At 37.9% G+C, this 16,343-nt stretch overlaps 1 protein-coding gene across 2 annotated transcripts in view; it reads left to right on the top strand.

The window, feature by feature from the left end:
- Positions 1–16,343, top strand: part of LOC112988989 (uncharacterized) — a 68,426-nt gene that overhangs the window by 10,535 nt on the left and 41,548 nt on the right. Inside the window, exons 2-3 of one of the 2 annotated variants that reach the window (XM_064508069.1) lie at positions 323–439; positions 2,466–2,624. In XM_064508069.1, the coding sequence (XP_064364139.1) occupies positions 413–439; positions 2,466–2,624 (186 nt within the window). In that variant the 5' untranslated portion in view covers positions 323–412. The remainder of the gene's footprint in view (positions 1–322; positions 440–2,465; positions 2,625–16,343) is intronic. The other variant, XM_064508070.1, reaches the window with a different exon arrangement.

The raw sequence follows: 16,343 nt of genomic DNA, 5'->3' as shown, positions 1-16,343 counted from the left end.
ACTGAAGTTAGCCCAGAGTTTTATACCTAGGAGCACCAACCCAGGCATGCACACTGAGCTCAGTTACTAAAAGCTTTAGATAAACAGTGTTCACACTAATCCTTTATAGTTTGAAATAGTTTATGTATGTGTTATCATAGTTGCAAAATGAGAAGTATTTATGAAATGACTTATATGCTCAAACAGATGCATAAATTACATGTGTTTTATCAAAATTCTTAGCTGTATGTTGGCACAGACATACATCACAGAAAGAATGGCAGGTATCCATTGTCAGGACTGTACAGCCCCTCTTTTTTCACACGTATCTCTCTTTGTCCAGAATAACCACGAGCAGAAGGAGACTATCAAAGATGACAAAGGGAAAAAGAGAAACAACAAATCAGCATTTAGTGAGGAAGATAAAGAAGGTATGATGAAACAAGCCCTGCTGGACCAGGTAATGCCATTATAGCAGGTTATAAGATAACTGAAACTGCTGGATTTAAGGATTTCTAAGTAAGCAGCAATGAAAAATCTCTGCTATCCAAGGGCAGGAACTCCCTGTTTTGTACCTAGGTGCCAAGATAATTTCTGTGTTGGTGGAGTTCCAAGGTCATTTCTTGGTTTAGCTGATAAGGGAACTGATTCTGATATCAGTTGTGGTTGTTTTACCTGTATCTTTAATTTATTCATTTATTTTTATTCTTTGTTTATCTCTGTGTGGGCAAGAGGAAAAAAATTGACCAAAAAGCCTAATGCTGAAGGCAGTCTTCAGAAAAACCTGTTGTACCTACATACTAAGGCTAGGGCAAAGGAGATGAGATTTTTAGGTGTAATATTGTGGTGTTACTGTGCTGTGGCACTCTGTTTTCAACAGCTTGCAGATGATAGTCTCCAGAGGAAGGTCAGTAGGGGGTTACTTGGCTATTTTGAGTTTAGAATATTCACCTGTGCATTAAACAATAACTGACCTTGATTAACATAAGCATTAAAGGGATGGTATTCATCAATATTAATTTACATAATGACATATGCAAATATGTGATATGACAGAAAATTGTTTTGTTTTGTTTTGTTTTTTTCCCCTTTTGCATTCAGTGTTGTGGGATATTCTCAGAATCTCTGCTTCTAATGGTTAATGCCTTCCTCTAGCATTTCCTCCAACAGAGTGCAGTGGTAAATCAGGAGCTGACTTTCTTGAGTCCCAGCTCAAATATTGCTGATGGCTAGAAGACTTGCCTTTAGCTCAAGTACCACCATGAAGTTTGCATGCCAGTGGCATGCAGTAGCATGGCAGCTATAATTCTGTAGTGCCAAAGGTTGTGACGGTACACAATTGAAAAGATACTTTTCATTTGGTTAAAAATTTAAATGTACTTTTCTTTCAGAAAGCTAAGTTCTATCACTTTTCTTTGCTGTACTACTCTATCTCTGATTACATTGCAATGAGGTAGCTGAAATCACATCTCTGTACACATCTTCTTTGGGGATGTGTGGCATAGGAGAACATATATGAAGGCGGTTAACAATCCAGACTCCAAAGTGGGCTTCAAGGCATGCAGGTATCAGAAGCTCAAAGGAGAAAAGTTCTGTTGCTGTGGATATATTCCTCATGAGTGGGTAGATGGGCAGGCACCAACTGTTTAAATGAAAGCCTAATCAATGTTGCCATCTGCTGGAGGATTGTGATAGTACTTGCCAGTTGTGTACAGCTGAAAAATACTATTTTCAGAGGAGATTGGTAGTCTCTAGTTTGAAAGTACACAGATAACTGTACAAGCCAGCAGTATATTGCCACTTAACAAAGAAAAGTCTCCTGCCTAAATTTTTTCTAGCTGAGTTTGAAGAGGCTCACAGAAGTTGGAGAAGAAAATGAAGCTCATAGACTAAACCTGTTGATACATCCCCCTTTCCCCAGGAAAAAAGAAACATCGTTATGGACATTATCTTCAAGCAGTTACTGCTAGTCTGTAACATCTTTGTTTCTTTGTAAAGTATTCCGTATGAGATATTTTTGCTTTTATTCACTTGATCTGTGCCCAAAACATTCAGAAATCTTGATTTTTTTTCCCATTTAGCCAAAGAGTAGTTACTTAAATTAGTATTAGTATTTATCTGTTCCTAAGAAAACCATAACACTGAAGAAAAGGCATGCCCCATCTTCTTTGATATATTAACTGTTTCCTGCAGTAATAAAATACAGATAAATTTCCTAAGTATATCATAGAATGGCATTTCTGTCTGTCTCTTTAAGGACGCTATAAAACAAGTATGTGAAATGACTATTCAAAAGGTTTTTATAATTTAAAACAGTTTCAACTTGCTGAACAGCTTGAACTGCTTGAGCTTTCTCTTTCAGAATCTTTCATCTATCCAGGATATGTATGTCTATATCTCAATAAAAGACGGAAAATATATATGTATTTAACCCCCCCTCCCCCCCCCCAAATTAGTTCATATGAGGCACTTTTTTTTTTTTCCAGCATCACCTTGGAATGTATAAGGATCTCTACAGAAGGAGAAATGCCATGTATGCCCATTACCAAGACTTGCTCAATAAGAAAGTTCAAAAGCAGAGAATTCAGATTCAAATGTCTGATTGTAGGCTCAAGCAAAATCCTGAGCAGCAAAGAGGAAAAAAGGTATGAAGTTGTTTGAGGGACATGAGGATGCTGGGAGAAGGAGTAACATAGTACAAAGGTTGTAGCCAATATTTATTACCGTTAATAAGACTGGAGTGTTCATGGAAGGTTCCCCGTGCTTGCTATTACTGGAAATCAATGTATTTTTCAAGGTAGGGAATTTTGTTGGAAAGTCAGTTTGTTGCAAGAAGCAAAATGGCCAAAAAGACTGAGAAATCCCATTAAGAGACAGCTGGAAAGCAAATGTCAAAAAAACTGCCTTTGTAGAATCATTAGTAATTAAGCAGAGCTGATGTGGTCAAGCCATGTGCTTTCTTCACCAGAACAGAGCAATGACACTTGTATTCCTGAAAGACATCCTCTGAACTGTGTCACCGTGCATTACCTTTTGAAAGAATTCCATAACAAGACAGTAGTGGAGTCATATCCAGTAGCAACTCTAAAAGGAGAACAAATAAAACAACTTTTTTTACCTTGTTGTCTAATGCCTGAATGCTAAGTATTAAAGATTCATTTGTATCTCTCAAAATTTCTATCTGTTCTTACAATGTCTTTGTGCTGCAAGAAGAAAAAGGATGACCTCTTCCCTCCCTCCACCTCAATGGAGGTGTGAAATTTTTTGAATTAGTGGAACAGATTTTGTTTTCAGAAGTGCTTTACTCATGTCTTCCTTTGAAAGCTTTTGTCCTAGTTTAAAGATTTTGCAGGTGCAGTCCGTTCAAACACACACTTCAGACATTACTACCTGCAATGTACCTTTTTTGGGTGCAGGAAAGGACTTTTTATCTTCAGTTCAGCAAAAATGGACAGATCAGCACTGAAGGCCTGAATTATTAAGACACAGCTTCAGCATAGATGTGTACATGTTTTAGCAATTCATACATAACAGTAAAGACTAAGTAGATTTAAAAGCATAATAAACGATTGTGTACAACAAAAAACACCGCACAGTAAAAGTAAGGTAAATGAGATAAAAAGGAAGGAAGGCAGTTTTGTAACAGTAAGTACAATAATAAGTAACCTTTTTTCCCTGCAAAGATAGATGCAAACAAGCAAATTGTGTGAGATAATAAAACCACTTTTCTAGTTATCACACAGTCACTGAAAATACAGCCTGCTAGGAGAAAGAAATGTGGATGCGTTCCCTTTTCTTGCTTTAATATGCTAGACAAATACATTCTGAAATATTCGTATGTAATAAAACAGGATCTTTTAGTAGCATCCAGAATTAAACTGCTGTGCCTAGACCCCACAGATAACCCAACAAACTCCGAACAGATTTTATAGCTTGCAATTCACCAAATGCCAATTGTGGAAATCTGCTTCCTGTCTGTCACTCAAGTTGCTAACAGTGGTTTCCTTTTATGGACTCTGTTTCCTTAGCAGTTGCTCCTTTTTTTCCTCAGGAGAGGAGAAAGACCTCAAATTTTCACTGTTAAGCATGTCCTATTTGCCATAAGCACTGGGGAACAATCCTGCCTTAAGTGAAATAGCACAGTTATTTCAGGAGTTTTCCAGTCAAATTTTAAATCCCAGTGGATATCAATATCTAAATGTTAGATTTTTATATACCTTAGTGGGTTTGATATGTCAGTTTGGCTGTATAATAGCCTTGTTATGTGTTAAGAATTCTCACGTTGTATGTATGCAGGTTTTATTTCCTGCACGTGTTATTTAGTATAGATATATAGATGTGAATTTCCATATGCTGTCTGGGATTGTTATTGCCTGGCTTGTGATTCTTTGTTTACAAAATCTTGTTAAGCTGGCTCACTGACAGGAATATAGTTAGTTCTCACAATATTTAGAAACTCAGATTCTTTCAGAGCAATGATCTGAGTAATATTTTAGCCTGCAGGCAGAAACAGCTCTCCTCCTTTCCTCTGTCATTTGCTGCTGCTTCTGTCAGCTCTTGGATTTTGCAGTGAATTACCCTGTTTCCCCTTAGCAAAGGTTTCTCTTTGGTATCCTCATTTTTTCACGATAGTTATTCCACTTGCAGGATCTGTGAAGACATGAACGTGTTGGCTTCTGGAATAGATGCCACAAATCAGTCTAGCACTTCTTTCTAATTTTAATGGAGATGAGCTACTAGTTGTAATTTCTTGAATCTCTCAGTTAGGATGTAGGGAGACCATAAATCTTAAAGTAACAAACATTTCCAAATCCCATGCTTTGAAGTGAATAGAAGCTCCTGGGTAATCAGCACTTTCGGGAAACAAGCTGCTTAACTAGGTGTCCGAAGCCATTACACCCATTTTTTTGAAAACTTTGGCCACAGTGTTTAAGGAAACCTGCAACAAAAAAGTTTGAATGGTTTGAGCAGCAGCTTCTCTGAAAAGCATGAGACAAAGCCTGTGGATACTATAGAGTCCAAACTCAGCACTCCTGAAGCATTTGGCTTTGTTTTATTGATGTTGTTAGATTTTGGGTTTAATTGTAGTTATGGTTGTTCAATTTGGCTTGATTGTGGGGATGTTGGGTTTTTGTTTGTTTTCAACTTTATTATGAAAAAGAAATCAGGAAAAATCTAAAACAAGTGTAAGATACTTATATATTTCTTTTTAAGTGTCTTCCATCAGGGCTTTACATTCCATTCCTTATGTTTTTCCCCTCCTATTCTCATTTCTCCCATGTGCAAGTGGTGTATCAGGAAGCACATAATTGATCCCACCTTACAGTCAGGATTTGAGGATGGGATGGGATGTTCTAAGCAATTGCTATCAACCTGTGCTAAAACAGTGTGTAACATAATTAGAAGTATGCAGTATGTTATTATATTCTTATTCTTGCTTCCTCATTTGTGTCTTAATTGTGAAAATTCAGTTCATCTCCATAGATGCCATAGGTGAATAGCAAATTTAATCAGTTATGCTGTGCACTTTTACCTGAACTGGAGACTTTGTCCTGGAGGACTAGTGCGCTTCTCTTGGTAGGTAAACTGTGTAAGCAATATACTGAAACATGGATGAGAAGTAGACTGACTCTTGGTAATTCCTTTGAGATCAGTTAGGGAGGGAGGGGAAGAAGCGCAATGAAAGTACCATGCCTATCATCTATGAATAGATAATATTGTGGTACCAATATTTATGTTTTTACCTCAGTATAAACTCTTCAGCCTTAGTCAGGCAATTCTTGAAAGCTGACTCTTTCTGCAGCCAGTATTCAGCAACGTGGCTTGGTGGATTAATAGCACACATGATAAGGAACTTGCATTTTGATGGGATACCTGTGCTCTGGCCCCAACACTTTGTAATTTCATTATGAGGAGGTACTCATATTTCATATTCGGTGATTGTTCTGTCTTTCTCCCTGTGTGGGTCCACAGGCTCCAGAGCACTATAAAGTAGTAGTATGAGATGAGCTACCCTCACAGAGGATGCAAGGAGCATTTCCTGTGCTGGGAAGTATAATGCTTCACTATTGCTTGTGAATTTACACCATTATTTGTGTATCAGGTCCTTCGTAGGTTGGAGTGGAAAGACCAGCAACCTGAGCGCCGCTGCCCTTGTAATCATATGATCTGGACCTTCACTAGGTGGTGATGGTTGTTGGGTTTTGTTTGGTGGTGGGTCCCTCAGGGTTGTGCTCTGGGAGCCTGCAAGGCTGGTGGCTCTGCTGTGTCTGTGCTTCTCTTGACGTAAGATGATGTTTGGGAACAAATCATCCTTATTCTGAAGACTGTTACCTACTGCTTGAGTGCCAGCCATGTGGAATCTGTGGGCTCCAGGATTATCTCAGGTTTTTTTCATTTGTGTTTTTTCTGTGATATTCTTACAGTTCTTTGCAGCATTGTATGCAACGATGTGATGAGCTTCAGTTTTTCTTTCATGCTATGTTTTGTTGATCAGAAGGGTTTTAATTATGTAATTTCATGAATCCCACAAGATCATGACTAATATTCTCTTTTTTTCTCTCCCCCCCCTGTCCTTTGTTTCTTTGAATGTAGTTACTTACGGTAGACTTATGGTAGAACATGGTTTAAGATGCTTCCTGGGAGGAAGTAAATGCAAAAATCCAAAACTTTTAGGTATAAATTTCTAATTCCATAATATTCTTACTTTAATGTATTAGGAAAATTTAAGTTCAAAATATCTGCCTTGAATATTATGGCAAATAAAAAAATAAACTAAGTATTTCAGTAAACTACACTCATTTCAATTAAGTTCTTCCAAGCAGATATAATCTTCTCATAGACATCAACAGAACTTTATTCTTAAGTCTACAAGCATCGTACTTTTTTAAAAATAAATTTCAAAACAAAAGCAATGCTTAAGTGACTTGTTATAACACTGAATACAACGAAACAGACCAAGGGCTCCAGGAAAAAAAAAAAAAAAGAATAAACAAACCAAAACAGATACATGATGTATACTCTTTAAAATAATAAAAAAGGTCAACAGAGCATTTGCAGCTAGAATTATGGAATGCCTTTCTAGTGGAAATATTTGATTGTGCATCCACTATAGAATTGAGTGATCATTCTCACCTCAGTTCAGGGAAGGAGAGTATCCCTGCTCAGGGCAGTCTTTGATACTTACAGACCTCAGGTTAAGCAGGCATTTTAAATGTTGCTGAGGATGCGACCTCTTATGTGGCACATTCCTAATTCAGACTCTGCTTTTTACTTTTCCTGTGCTTTTTAGCCTTACTGCTAAAACTGTTAACATCTATGGGGATATTTTAAAACAAATGTATGGTTTGAATAGTTGCGATTTTTTTTTCTGTCTGGATGTTAGTTTAAATGTTCTTTGAAAACTAAAATTGAACAAAAATCATAGGAAAAAGAGAAACCCTCCTAACAGAAGCTGCTTTGATGGAATTTTTTGTTTTTAAATAATGAAAAGAGCTTTCATTTCTATTCTCTAAGTTTTAAAATCTGTAAGTCGCGCAAAGTATCTTATACCCTGATGACACCTATCTTTTAAAGTATATAGTCTGTTACCACAGAGAAAATGACATTCGTGCTCTTCGTTTATCCACTAGCCTGACGAGGAAAAATGTGTTTTTATGATATAAGTGAAACCAACGTTGTTACTGTAAACCTAAGTATCCCCAGACCAAGCAAGTAAAGTTGTTGTAGCCTTGCTTTTTGTTTGCATCATGCAAGCCACAGAAATCAGTTTATCTTTCATGTAACTCATAATTGACATGATTACACTGAGGAGGGCACTACTGTTGTCAGTACTGTTTCCAGACCCTTTAAGGCACTTCCTGTGGGCTGCTAAGGTTTGTCTTCATCGGTGAAAAAGATGTTGGTTGCCATGATGCAAAAATACAAGCTTGAGTTCGCCTGGGGTACTGTGAAGTGAATTTGCCAAGGCTAGTCTCCATGCCGACTTCAGCAACTTCGCCTCAGGGTGAAATTGTAGTGTCTCATCTTCACAGTGTGCTTTGTTTTTACCTTGTAGTGGCTGATACATGTTATTTATGGTGAGAGAGATAGAATGTACTGAAAACAAGCCCTGAGCAGGCTGCTGAAGGAAGATGGTCTTTTGGTGACTTGGGTGTCAGTCCTAGCCAGAGGCAGTGGGCAGGACACAGTTGGAGCTAGCAATGGTAAGATGTTCTCTGTGGCCCAGATGAGCTTTCACAGATTTTCCTAATGCTGGAGCTCATGCAGCAACTCTGATGTTGGGATCCCTGACAGCTGAAATCAGAATTAGCTTGTGTTTGCTTAGAAATGCTGTACTTTCAGCTCCATTTGCAGTGTTGATAATGCCTAAAGACAATGTGCTTTTCCTGATAGTTCAGATATCCCAGGACCCATCCACAAAGCGTTCAGCCGTTGATCAAATGGATTCAGTTAGATCATGTTAAATAACTAAAGTGCTAGTCTTTCTGTGTGCTCTGTAACAGCTCCCACGTGTCCAACTTTGAGCTGAGCCCATTAAGGTTTGTGTGAATGGATGGTAAATTGTGGGATTAAACTTGGCTTGATGTTGTACTGGCAGGCTAGCTTTGTGAGATTAAGGATGATGTTAGGCAGAGGGTAATACAAACTCTGCTGGTTTCAGAAGATACTGCTTGAACCAGGCATGGCAAGGTGGGTTTGGAGCATTGTCTGGAAAATATCCAAAGTGATGGAGGACAGCTCTCTGATTGCCACAGATGTGTGTGCTGTTCAGGTCCCACTGCCCCCAGTGCAGAATGCAACCAGTACTGTGCTTGTGTCTATTTTGTATGTTATACCAGCATGTATAAGTCTATACATGCAATCTGTATTGTTGGCTGAGCTCTGGGTTATGACTTGCCATTGTTTAGATGTTACTGCCTCAAGACTGCACTGCAGATTTTTAGGTCATACAACTGGAAAACCCAAGTAGCTTTGCAGGAGGTAGCAGTGATTACTTGACTTGTTGCCGTTCTGTGAATGTGACTGTGACCAGGCATGCAATCATGGCATAGCCCAGCACTCTTGAGGTACGGTGAGTGTGCCATACAGTTATCTTCCTCTGTCTGCAAGAGAATCTGATGCTTGAAACTCAGAAACATCATACAGGTCTTCTCAGAGCTGGTGCTCCAGTGAGAGGCGGGTGAGAGACATCTCGTCACCACAGTGGTCACGTGAGCAGGTAAGATTTAGAAAAGAACAACTGTGTGAATCACTGTGCAGTGATGACTGCAGTCCTGTACATGAGGAACGGTGTTTTCGGAATAGTGCTGGGGGCATTGTTTCAGAATACACTTGGTTACTTGTTTGAGAATTATTTGAAGTCAATTACATGGGCACAAGGGCATTTTGAATCATTTGCAACATGGTCATGAGACATCTTTGGATGGTACTTTGACTCTGCTTTTTTCATCCTCTTGAGAAGAAGGTAAAGTGTATAAATGAAAACCGCTTTGTGGAAATGGCGGGGCTGGGGAGGGGAATCCCACACTGCCCAACTTTTAAATTAGTAAACTGCTTTGTAATTTCAGAACTTATTAGTTTATTGGCTTTTGTGTTGGAAATAGAAAGGCCCCCAGACTTTCTCCAAGCTAACAAGAAAAGGTAACTGATGATTGACGGTTGCCTAATTTTTGTTGGCTGCTGAAATCAAATGGACCAACTATTGTCTGTACAGTCTTTAGCTGTCAAAAAAAGTCTTAATGCTGAGAACCCTCCCAGACTAGAAGATGGTGTTTGTGCATATTTTTAATAGCATCTGGCCATTTACGTGCTGAACAATTTGACCAGGTTGGAAATATGAATTAATTATCAAAAAATGTTATAAAAGGATTAAGTCGTTTAGATTTTTTTAACAACAACAACAATCTATAATTTTATAAATTGTATTAAAACAACAGATAATATAACAGATGAATTTTTGTGTCAACAGGCTAAGAACAAGCTTTATATTCTGAAGGATTTTCAGTTCAAATGGAAATCACTTGATGGGGGTGTTCTGTTTTGTGGAGGTTTTTAAGCAAAAATACTTTTTTTAGGGTTTGATGATGAAAGCAGGATTGTTCTAATTTATTTTTGTTGTACCAGAAATATGGAAAAAGTTGAAATAGTGAAAAATAAAGTTACTTTGGTGAGGGAGAAGGTGTTTGCACATAAGACTTGCTTGAACATGTGCTTAAATGAAGGTTTTAATTGGGAGGGGTTGTTTGGTTGGTTTTAAGGATAGCTGTAAGCTAGGATATATGCGTGGTGGAGAGGAGCCTTACTGCTTCTATTTTCTTGCAGATGTGATTAAAAAAAAAAAAAAAACTAAAAGATTTAACTTTGAAACATCTTTGGTATTTATAACAATAATATCTCTCTCAAAGATTTCCACAAGTCGTAGCAACCTGTTTAAATGTCTGCTGTCAATTTCAGTGCTCTGTGTTTTTGATCCTAGGATTGTTTTCTGCACCTAGTAATTGTAAGTAGATTTGCAATTGAGTGACGTGACTTTGCCTATAATGTTACCAGTAAGGAATAAAAGCTGCTAACAGTTACTCTGAAAGACTTGGCTTCTGTCTTGATCTTTTGATGACTGTTTTAACTGACAAACATTCTAACAAAAATAATAGTTTAACTTTGTAAGAGTTGTTGGCTGAACTCAAAATTAAAAATACACAGCCTGATTCTTTCCCTGCACAAAAAGGAAATAAATCTTCTGCTTAAGAAGGCTAGTGTATCTGGTGCCACGTATCAGGTTGTCTCTACAGGTCCATGTTAAAGTAGAGTTGTAGGCTTATTAGCATCCTATTAATATGTGCATAAAATGTAGTCTGTGTCTGAGCCCAAATACACAAGCTGGGAAATCAAAGAGAAATCCTTCACACCTTTTGCTGGCTTCATCCTGAACTTTTATTTATCTTAAAACAACTTCCTTAAGAGAATTTCCTCTTCTAAAGGAAATGCTTTTCTCCATATTTAACAGGGGAATACTGCATTGGATTATTTTTGGAGCAACATAGTCACTGTTGGGGGAGAATCATGACATTTATTCATGACATTTGAACCTTAATTTTACTTGTATATAATTTCCGTCACTTAAAATACAGAACTATCTGGGACCTTTTTTTCTTTGAAGGCAAAGGTTAGGGGAGTGTTGAGGAAAGACTATTATCACTTGTATTTTATCAAAACTTTATAAATAAAAAGGATTTCAAATGCTGCACTGTTACTAGTTTTGTTTTATTTATATGAACAATAATAGTACACCTGTTTCTGAGAACCTAGTGCTTTGTATATACTGGAAAATTACCTCTTAAGTTGGTTTAATATCGATTTAGATAATGCAGTGGAAAAACCTTGTTTAGCACTCTTTCCAATTTAAAATGACTTATTTCTGTTTAGCCTATATTAGTAAGCAGTTAATTTAGGCTGAATTGATATAAGCTATTAAACTGAAGTAAGAGGTTTGTACAAGTTTTAGGTAACACTTAAATTCAACACTGTATTTCAAATCTTTAATTCCTGAATTTAAGTGTTACCTAAAGCAGCACAACTTAGCACTCAGATAGAGTCTGTGGCAGTTCTAGTTATGTGGACTGAAGTCTGATGCTAATAGCACCATCCTTTTCCAAGGTAGATGATGGAGAGAAACCCTGTTAATTTTTTCAGGCAGAAAAGAAGGATGCTTCCCAAGTAGAGTAATTATCATTTTATATTCACACTGCATTTTGGAAATGTAAATAGGTTTTTGTTAGCCTAAACACATTTCTCTCTGTCGTAATACTTTTTCCAAAGTCAGTTTTAAATTTTAGTATGTGTTTTTTTCTCTAGATGCCTGTGTAGATGCCTGACTGCCGTAGTAGTCAAACTACCACTTGGCCACTATTTATTCTATTTCTGTGGTTTTATGAGAATCCAGCGCCACTGGCTGTGGGAATTCTGTAACTGTTCTTGGTCCAAAGTAGCTTGAAAAGCCAGACGTGGCTTCCAGAATCATTTAGATGAATTGTCAGAAATTGTGTCACTCTATGAACAGGGCAAAGATGCAGTGTAACTGTTGCCAGAAGCAAGCTGAGGTGCAGGTGGGAAGGGAATAGGATCGATCCATGCTTGTGCTGTTTTGCATCATGCCTAGCAAAATCTCAAGTCTGTCTCATGCACTGTTAGGATTCTTTTTTTAAAAAATAGGAAATTCTGTTGAAGCTTGAGGGTTGATGAGAATTTTATTTGGCAATGGAAACTGAACTATGTGCTTTTAAAATCAGAACAACTATTTATGTTCTCCAAACAAATCTTGTTTAACGTTTCAAAAATTGTTTCCAATAGCTTTATGTTGTTCAAACATCCTTAGAACCTATTTGTAAGTTGCTGTTTAGAGTTTTTTTGAGGAACATTTTCCCCTTCATTTTAGTGACTTGTAACTGTCAGTGAAAGTGTCCCCTGAACTGCCTGCAGCCTGATGTCTTCTGTTAACTGCACCGCAGAAATGGTGTAAGCAGCCTTCAGGCAAGCACTTCCCACACTCGTGTGCCAATGGGTCTAGAAGCCTGTGGAAAATCACTGTATCCAATTACTAAGTTGTCATTCAGATTTGTAGAACTATGCTAATGCTTCTTTTAATGGGAGTTACTTGCACATTATTGCTCTGGGGTTTCCCATCACTGTTTCCCACTGTATGTTAATGTCAAGTAAGTACACAGGTGACTGGAAAGTACAGGCTCCCTCTGCCTAAGCCTGCTTATACAAAATGTTCGGATTCCGTAGTCTTGGGGCTGTGTCACTGGGGCCTTGAAGTCTAAAAAGTAACTTAAGTTTTCTGTTCATCCACTATCTCAAGCTTTTTTAAAGTGAGTATCTTCCACAGTGAGTTGTATATATGGATATAATGCTAATCAGAATAATCTGAAAATGAACTAAAAAAATTTATTATAAATATTTTTCTTCTGACCAAGATCTAGCTATATAGCAGACCACATTTATAGAGATGAGTAGGTCAGTTCACCTCTTCTTTTGTAAAGGTTTGTATATGCCAAGTTAAAATCATGTTAATTGGCAGGAGTGTCTGCATACATATGGGTTTAGGTATGGAGGGAATAGAGAGGGAGAAAACAGTAGTGGAAATGAGGATAAACACATTTAAATAAGTGACCACAGTTACCGACAAAGAACTTTTGAATCATCTTTATCCTCCCAGTTTTAACTAGAAATACTTGAGATACATTAGAACACTTAGGTAGCTAAAGCCTTTCAAGTTAAAATTACTCTATATCAGTGTTTCCTTCACCAGCAAACCCATTTTTGTTGTTCCTCAGAAATATTAAGATTCTTTTAGTGCATAGGATTAATACAATCCTAGATGAGTGGACTAAAGACTGGTACAAAATTATTACGTTATTTGGCCAGTATGCTTTGGATTAAAGTTTCTGAGGAATCATTCACACAACAGATGGTGGTGGCTCCACGGAATGAGGCACAAAGGCTTCTAGTTCGTTACATGGGCATTTTAGTTTAGATCAGCAGTGTACTGGAAGCGATCCTCCTTGTTCCTGCTTGGCACTTCTTGGTTCGCAGCATGGAGCAGGGTCGAGGACAGACAGGATTCCTTCCAGGTGAAGCTAAACTGCAGGATGTGCTTCAGTTTGTGTGCGCTGGTTGCTACCGAGTGTTCAGTCAATAGATCCAGATTAGAGGTAACCTGAAGTGAAAATCCAGCATGGACGTTGGGCCCTCAGCACTGACTCTCATTCCACAGCTTCTGCTTCTGTCGTACTGTGTTACTTGCTGATGTAGATGTGGCCACAGATGTGCATCCAGCATCTGCTAATTTCATTGCTTTTGAAGTGTCTGCAGTGCATGTTAGGTGGTTTAAAATACTTGATCCATTGAGTTTTTTTATACTGATGGAGCCTGTAAAACTGTATGTAGGTTCTTAAAAATCTTTGGCTCAGGTATGTGATGATTTAATATGTGAACAAATATCTGTTCATTTTTAATCTTGGTAGCTGTTTATTTCTAGCAAATAAAGTAATACACAGACTGCAGGCCAGGTTGTGCCAGTCTGTATTAAAAAATATAAAAATGTGTAGGAGTAAAGGACAGGGAAATTTGGGAAGTTTCCCTCAGGTGCTTTTTTCAGAAGACCAAATTTCAGAGGCTGTTGAAGAGGAAGGGGGAAACTGAATTGTTGTTAGCTATATAGACCCGAGTCTGTCTTTTCACCTAGAACTCATTGACGGGAGCAGGGTTTTGTTCTAGCAGAAGGCCTGACAATATCTGTTTCTCTATCGTTTGCAGTATTATAGGAGAACCGCCACAAAGTTTGTCCCCTATGAAGCAAGGCATTTAAGTATATGCTTTAACGCTTCTTTAAGTGGACTGCTTTTCTGAACCCAATGTTAGGGTTGCTTTGTATATGTATGTATGCAACAGGTTATGCACAGGAGAGTGGAAGCAGGTGGGCATATACAGTGTGTATGCTTCTTGGCTCAGCTCATTGTCTGCGGATCCCCAGCCTTTGACTATGTGAGCTAGCATCACTGGAAACTAGGCTGTGAAAATGTAATGTGTGCTCTGTTGATCTCCGTGGTGTCTCTCTGTTTCTGTTTTATGGCCCTTTTACATCTCTCTAGTCTTCTCAGTACTTGAATTACTGGAAGGCAGCACCAAACTCCAGGATTAGGTAGAGTGAAATGGTAATGAACTGACAAGGGAATGAAAGCTCTTTGCTCCTCTCCTCAACCATTTTGATTTTTCAGTAAGATTATTAGCATGACAGGATTATAGTTGTATTTAAAGGAACACATAATTTAAAATACTGTGTAGGCTGGGGTTTCAGTTGTGTTTGAACAGTTACTTATTAACAGCTAAATAACTAAATATGGTGCTGACAGGTCTAAATCTTTTCAGCCAGCCACAGCAACATGGTGAAAGGCAAATCTCATGTCTACATTTCTACTTGCTTGTGAGATCAGGGTCTGATACATTTTTAGATATTTATTTTAAATCAGGTGTTCATTTGGTCCCATTGTTAAGTATTCTTCCCCTTTTTGCAAATAAGTGACATGAGAAGGGAAAGTTCTATTGGAGAAGACAGTAGGATATGAACAGAGAAAAGCAATAAATGCACTGTATGCCCCTTTCCCAGCTTATCTGGACTGTTTAGTTTATTCGGGACTTGTGAAGTAAGACAGCAAGTGGGTGTTGTCTTTCACATGAAGGGAGAAACTGGGCTAGTGACTGAAGATTGTGTGTGTTACTGGCACAAAGCTGAATTTTTCAGTTCCTTTGACAGCTAGCCCTGTAAGAATGCCAGGTGTGAATCTAAACAAAGCATTAAGTATCAACCCATTATTTAAAGTAGATACTGGTGATTTAAAACTACTTGCAAACTAAAAGAGGTAGCAGACAATCGGCGTCCAGTTCATACACTGGATGTTTTTCGTTATGAGTTTTTTGTTTGTATAGAGAACGCTGCATTTACTTACCTAGCTTGGAGAGAAAGAAGTGATGCTATCTGTTTTAGTAGTGCAAGAGGTACATTGATGGGTATTAACAACAAAAGCTGTTCTTGTTGTTTGCATGAATATTATGCTAAACAGAAACTTTGCACCACTGAAGAACAACTGATGTGAAAAGCTATATTGTGTCTAGTTGACACGGTGGTGTTGGATGAAACAGATGGATCGAGCAGAGAGATAAAGAAGTTCCTCCTGTGGGTTTGTGCCTCAAGGTGGTTCTTAGAGCTTCATCTTTGGTCTCTGAGGTGATAGCATGTTTTGGGCTTTTTCCTTTGGCCAGCACTGGTGGATCTGTCCTTTGCTTGGTAACCTGCTACTACAAAATCTGTTTTTTTTTTTTTAATCTATCTCTCTGTCTGTCTCTGATATTTGAATAAAATTAGCTTACAGGTTTGCAACAAATAATTCCTTAACACCCAGAATGTGACTGCATGAGCCTCGTTTATTTAGAAAAACAGGCAAAAAAAAAAAAATCTGACTATAATAGAGTTAAACAGTGACCTACAACTTATATGATAGAGACTATGATTTTTTTCTTAGTTTAAAGTTTGACTTTCTTCATAAGCCCAAATATAATTTAACTGTAATGTAATTTTTGCAAGTGTATACAAATACCTACTGTGAATCTATATAATTCTCCCTAGTCTTATAGCATGGGATTCCTCTTAACATTAGCTGTTAAAAGTTAAGTATCCCTTCTAAGCTACTCGTTTAAGGCATCTCCTCCCCCATATGGTTGATGGCAATGCCAAGATGATTCATCTCACCTGTTTTAGTCACCTATGTTAGAATGGGATACATTGCAATTTGGAGACACTTATCTCT

The sequence above is a fragment of the Dromaius novaehollandiae genome, chromosome 3, assembly GCF_036370855.1.
Source record: "Dromaius novaehollandiae isolate bDroNov1 chromosome 3, bDroNov1.hap1, whole genome shotgun sequence".
Lineage (NCBI taxonomy): Eukaryota > Metazoa > Chordata > Aves > Casuariiformes > Dromaiidae > Dromaius > Dromaius novaehollandiae.
The sequence above is the reverse complement of the archived record's forward strand: the minus strand, read 5'-3'. Positions and strand labels throughout refer to the sequence as shown.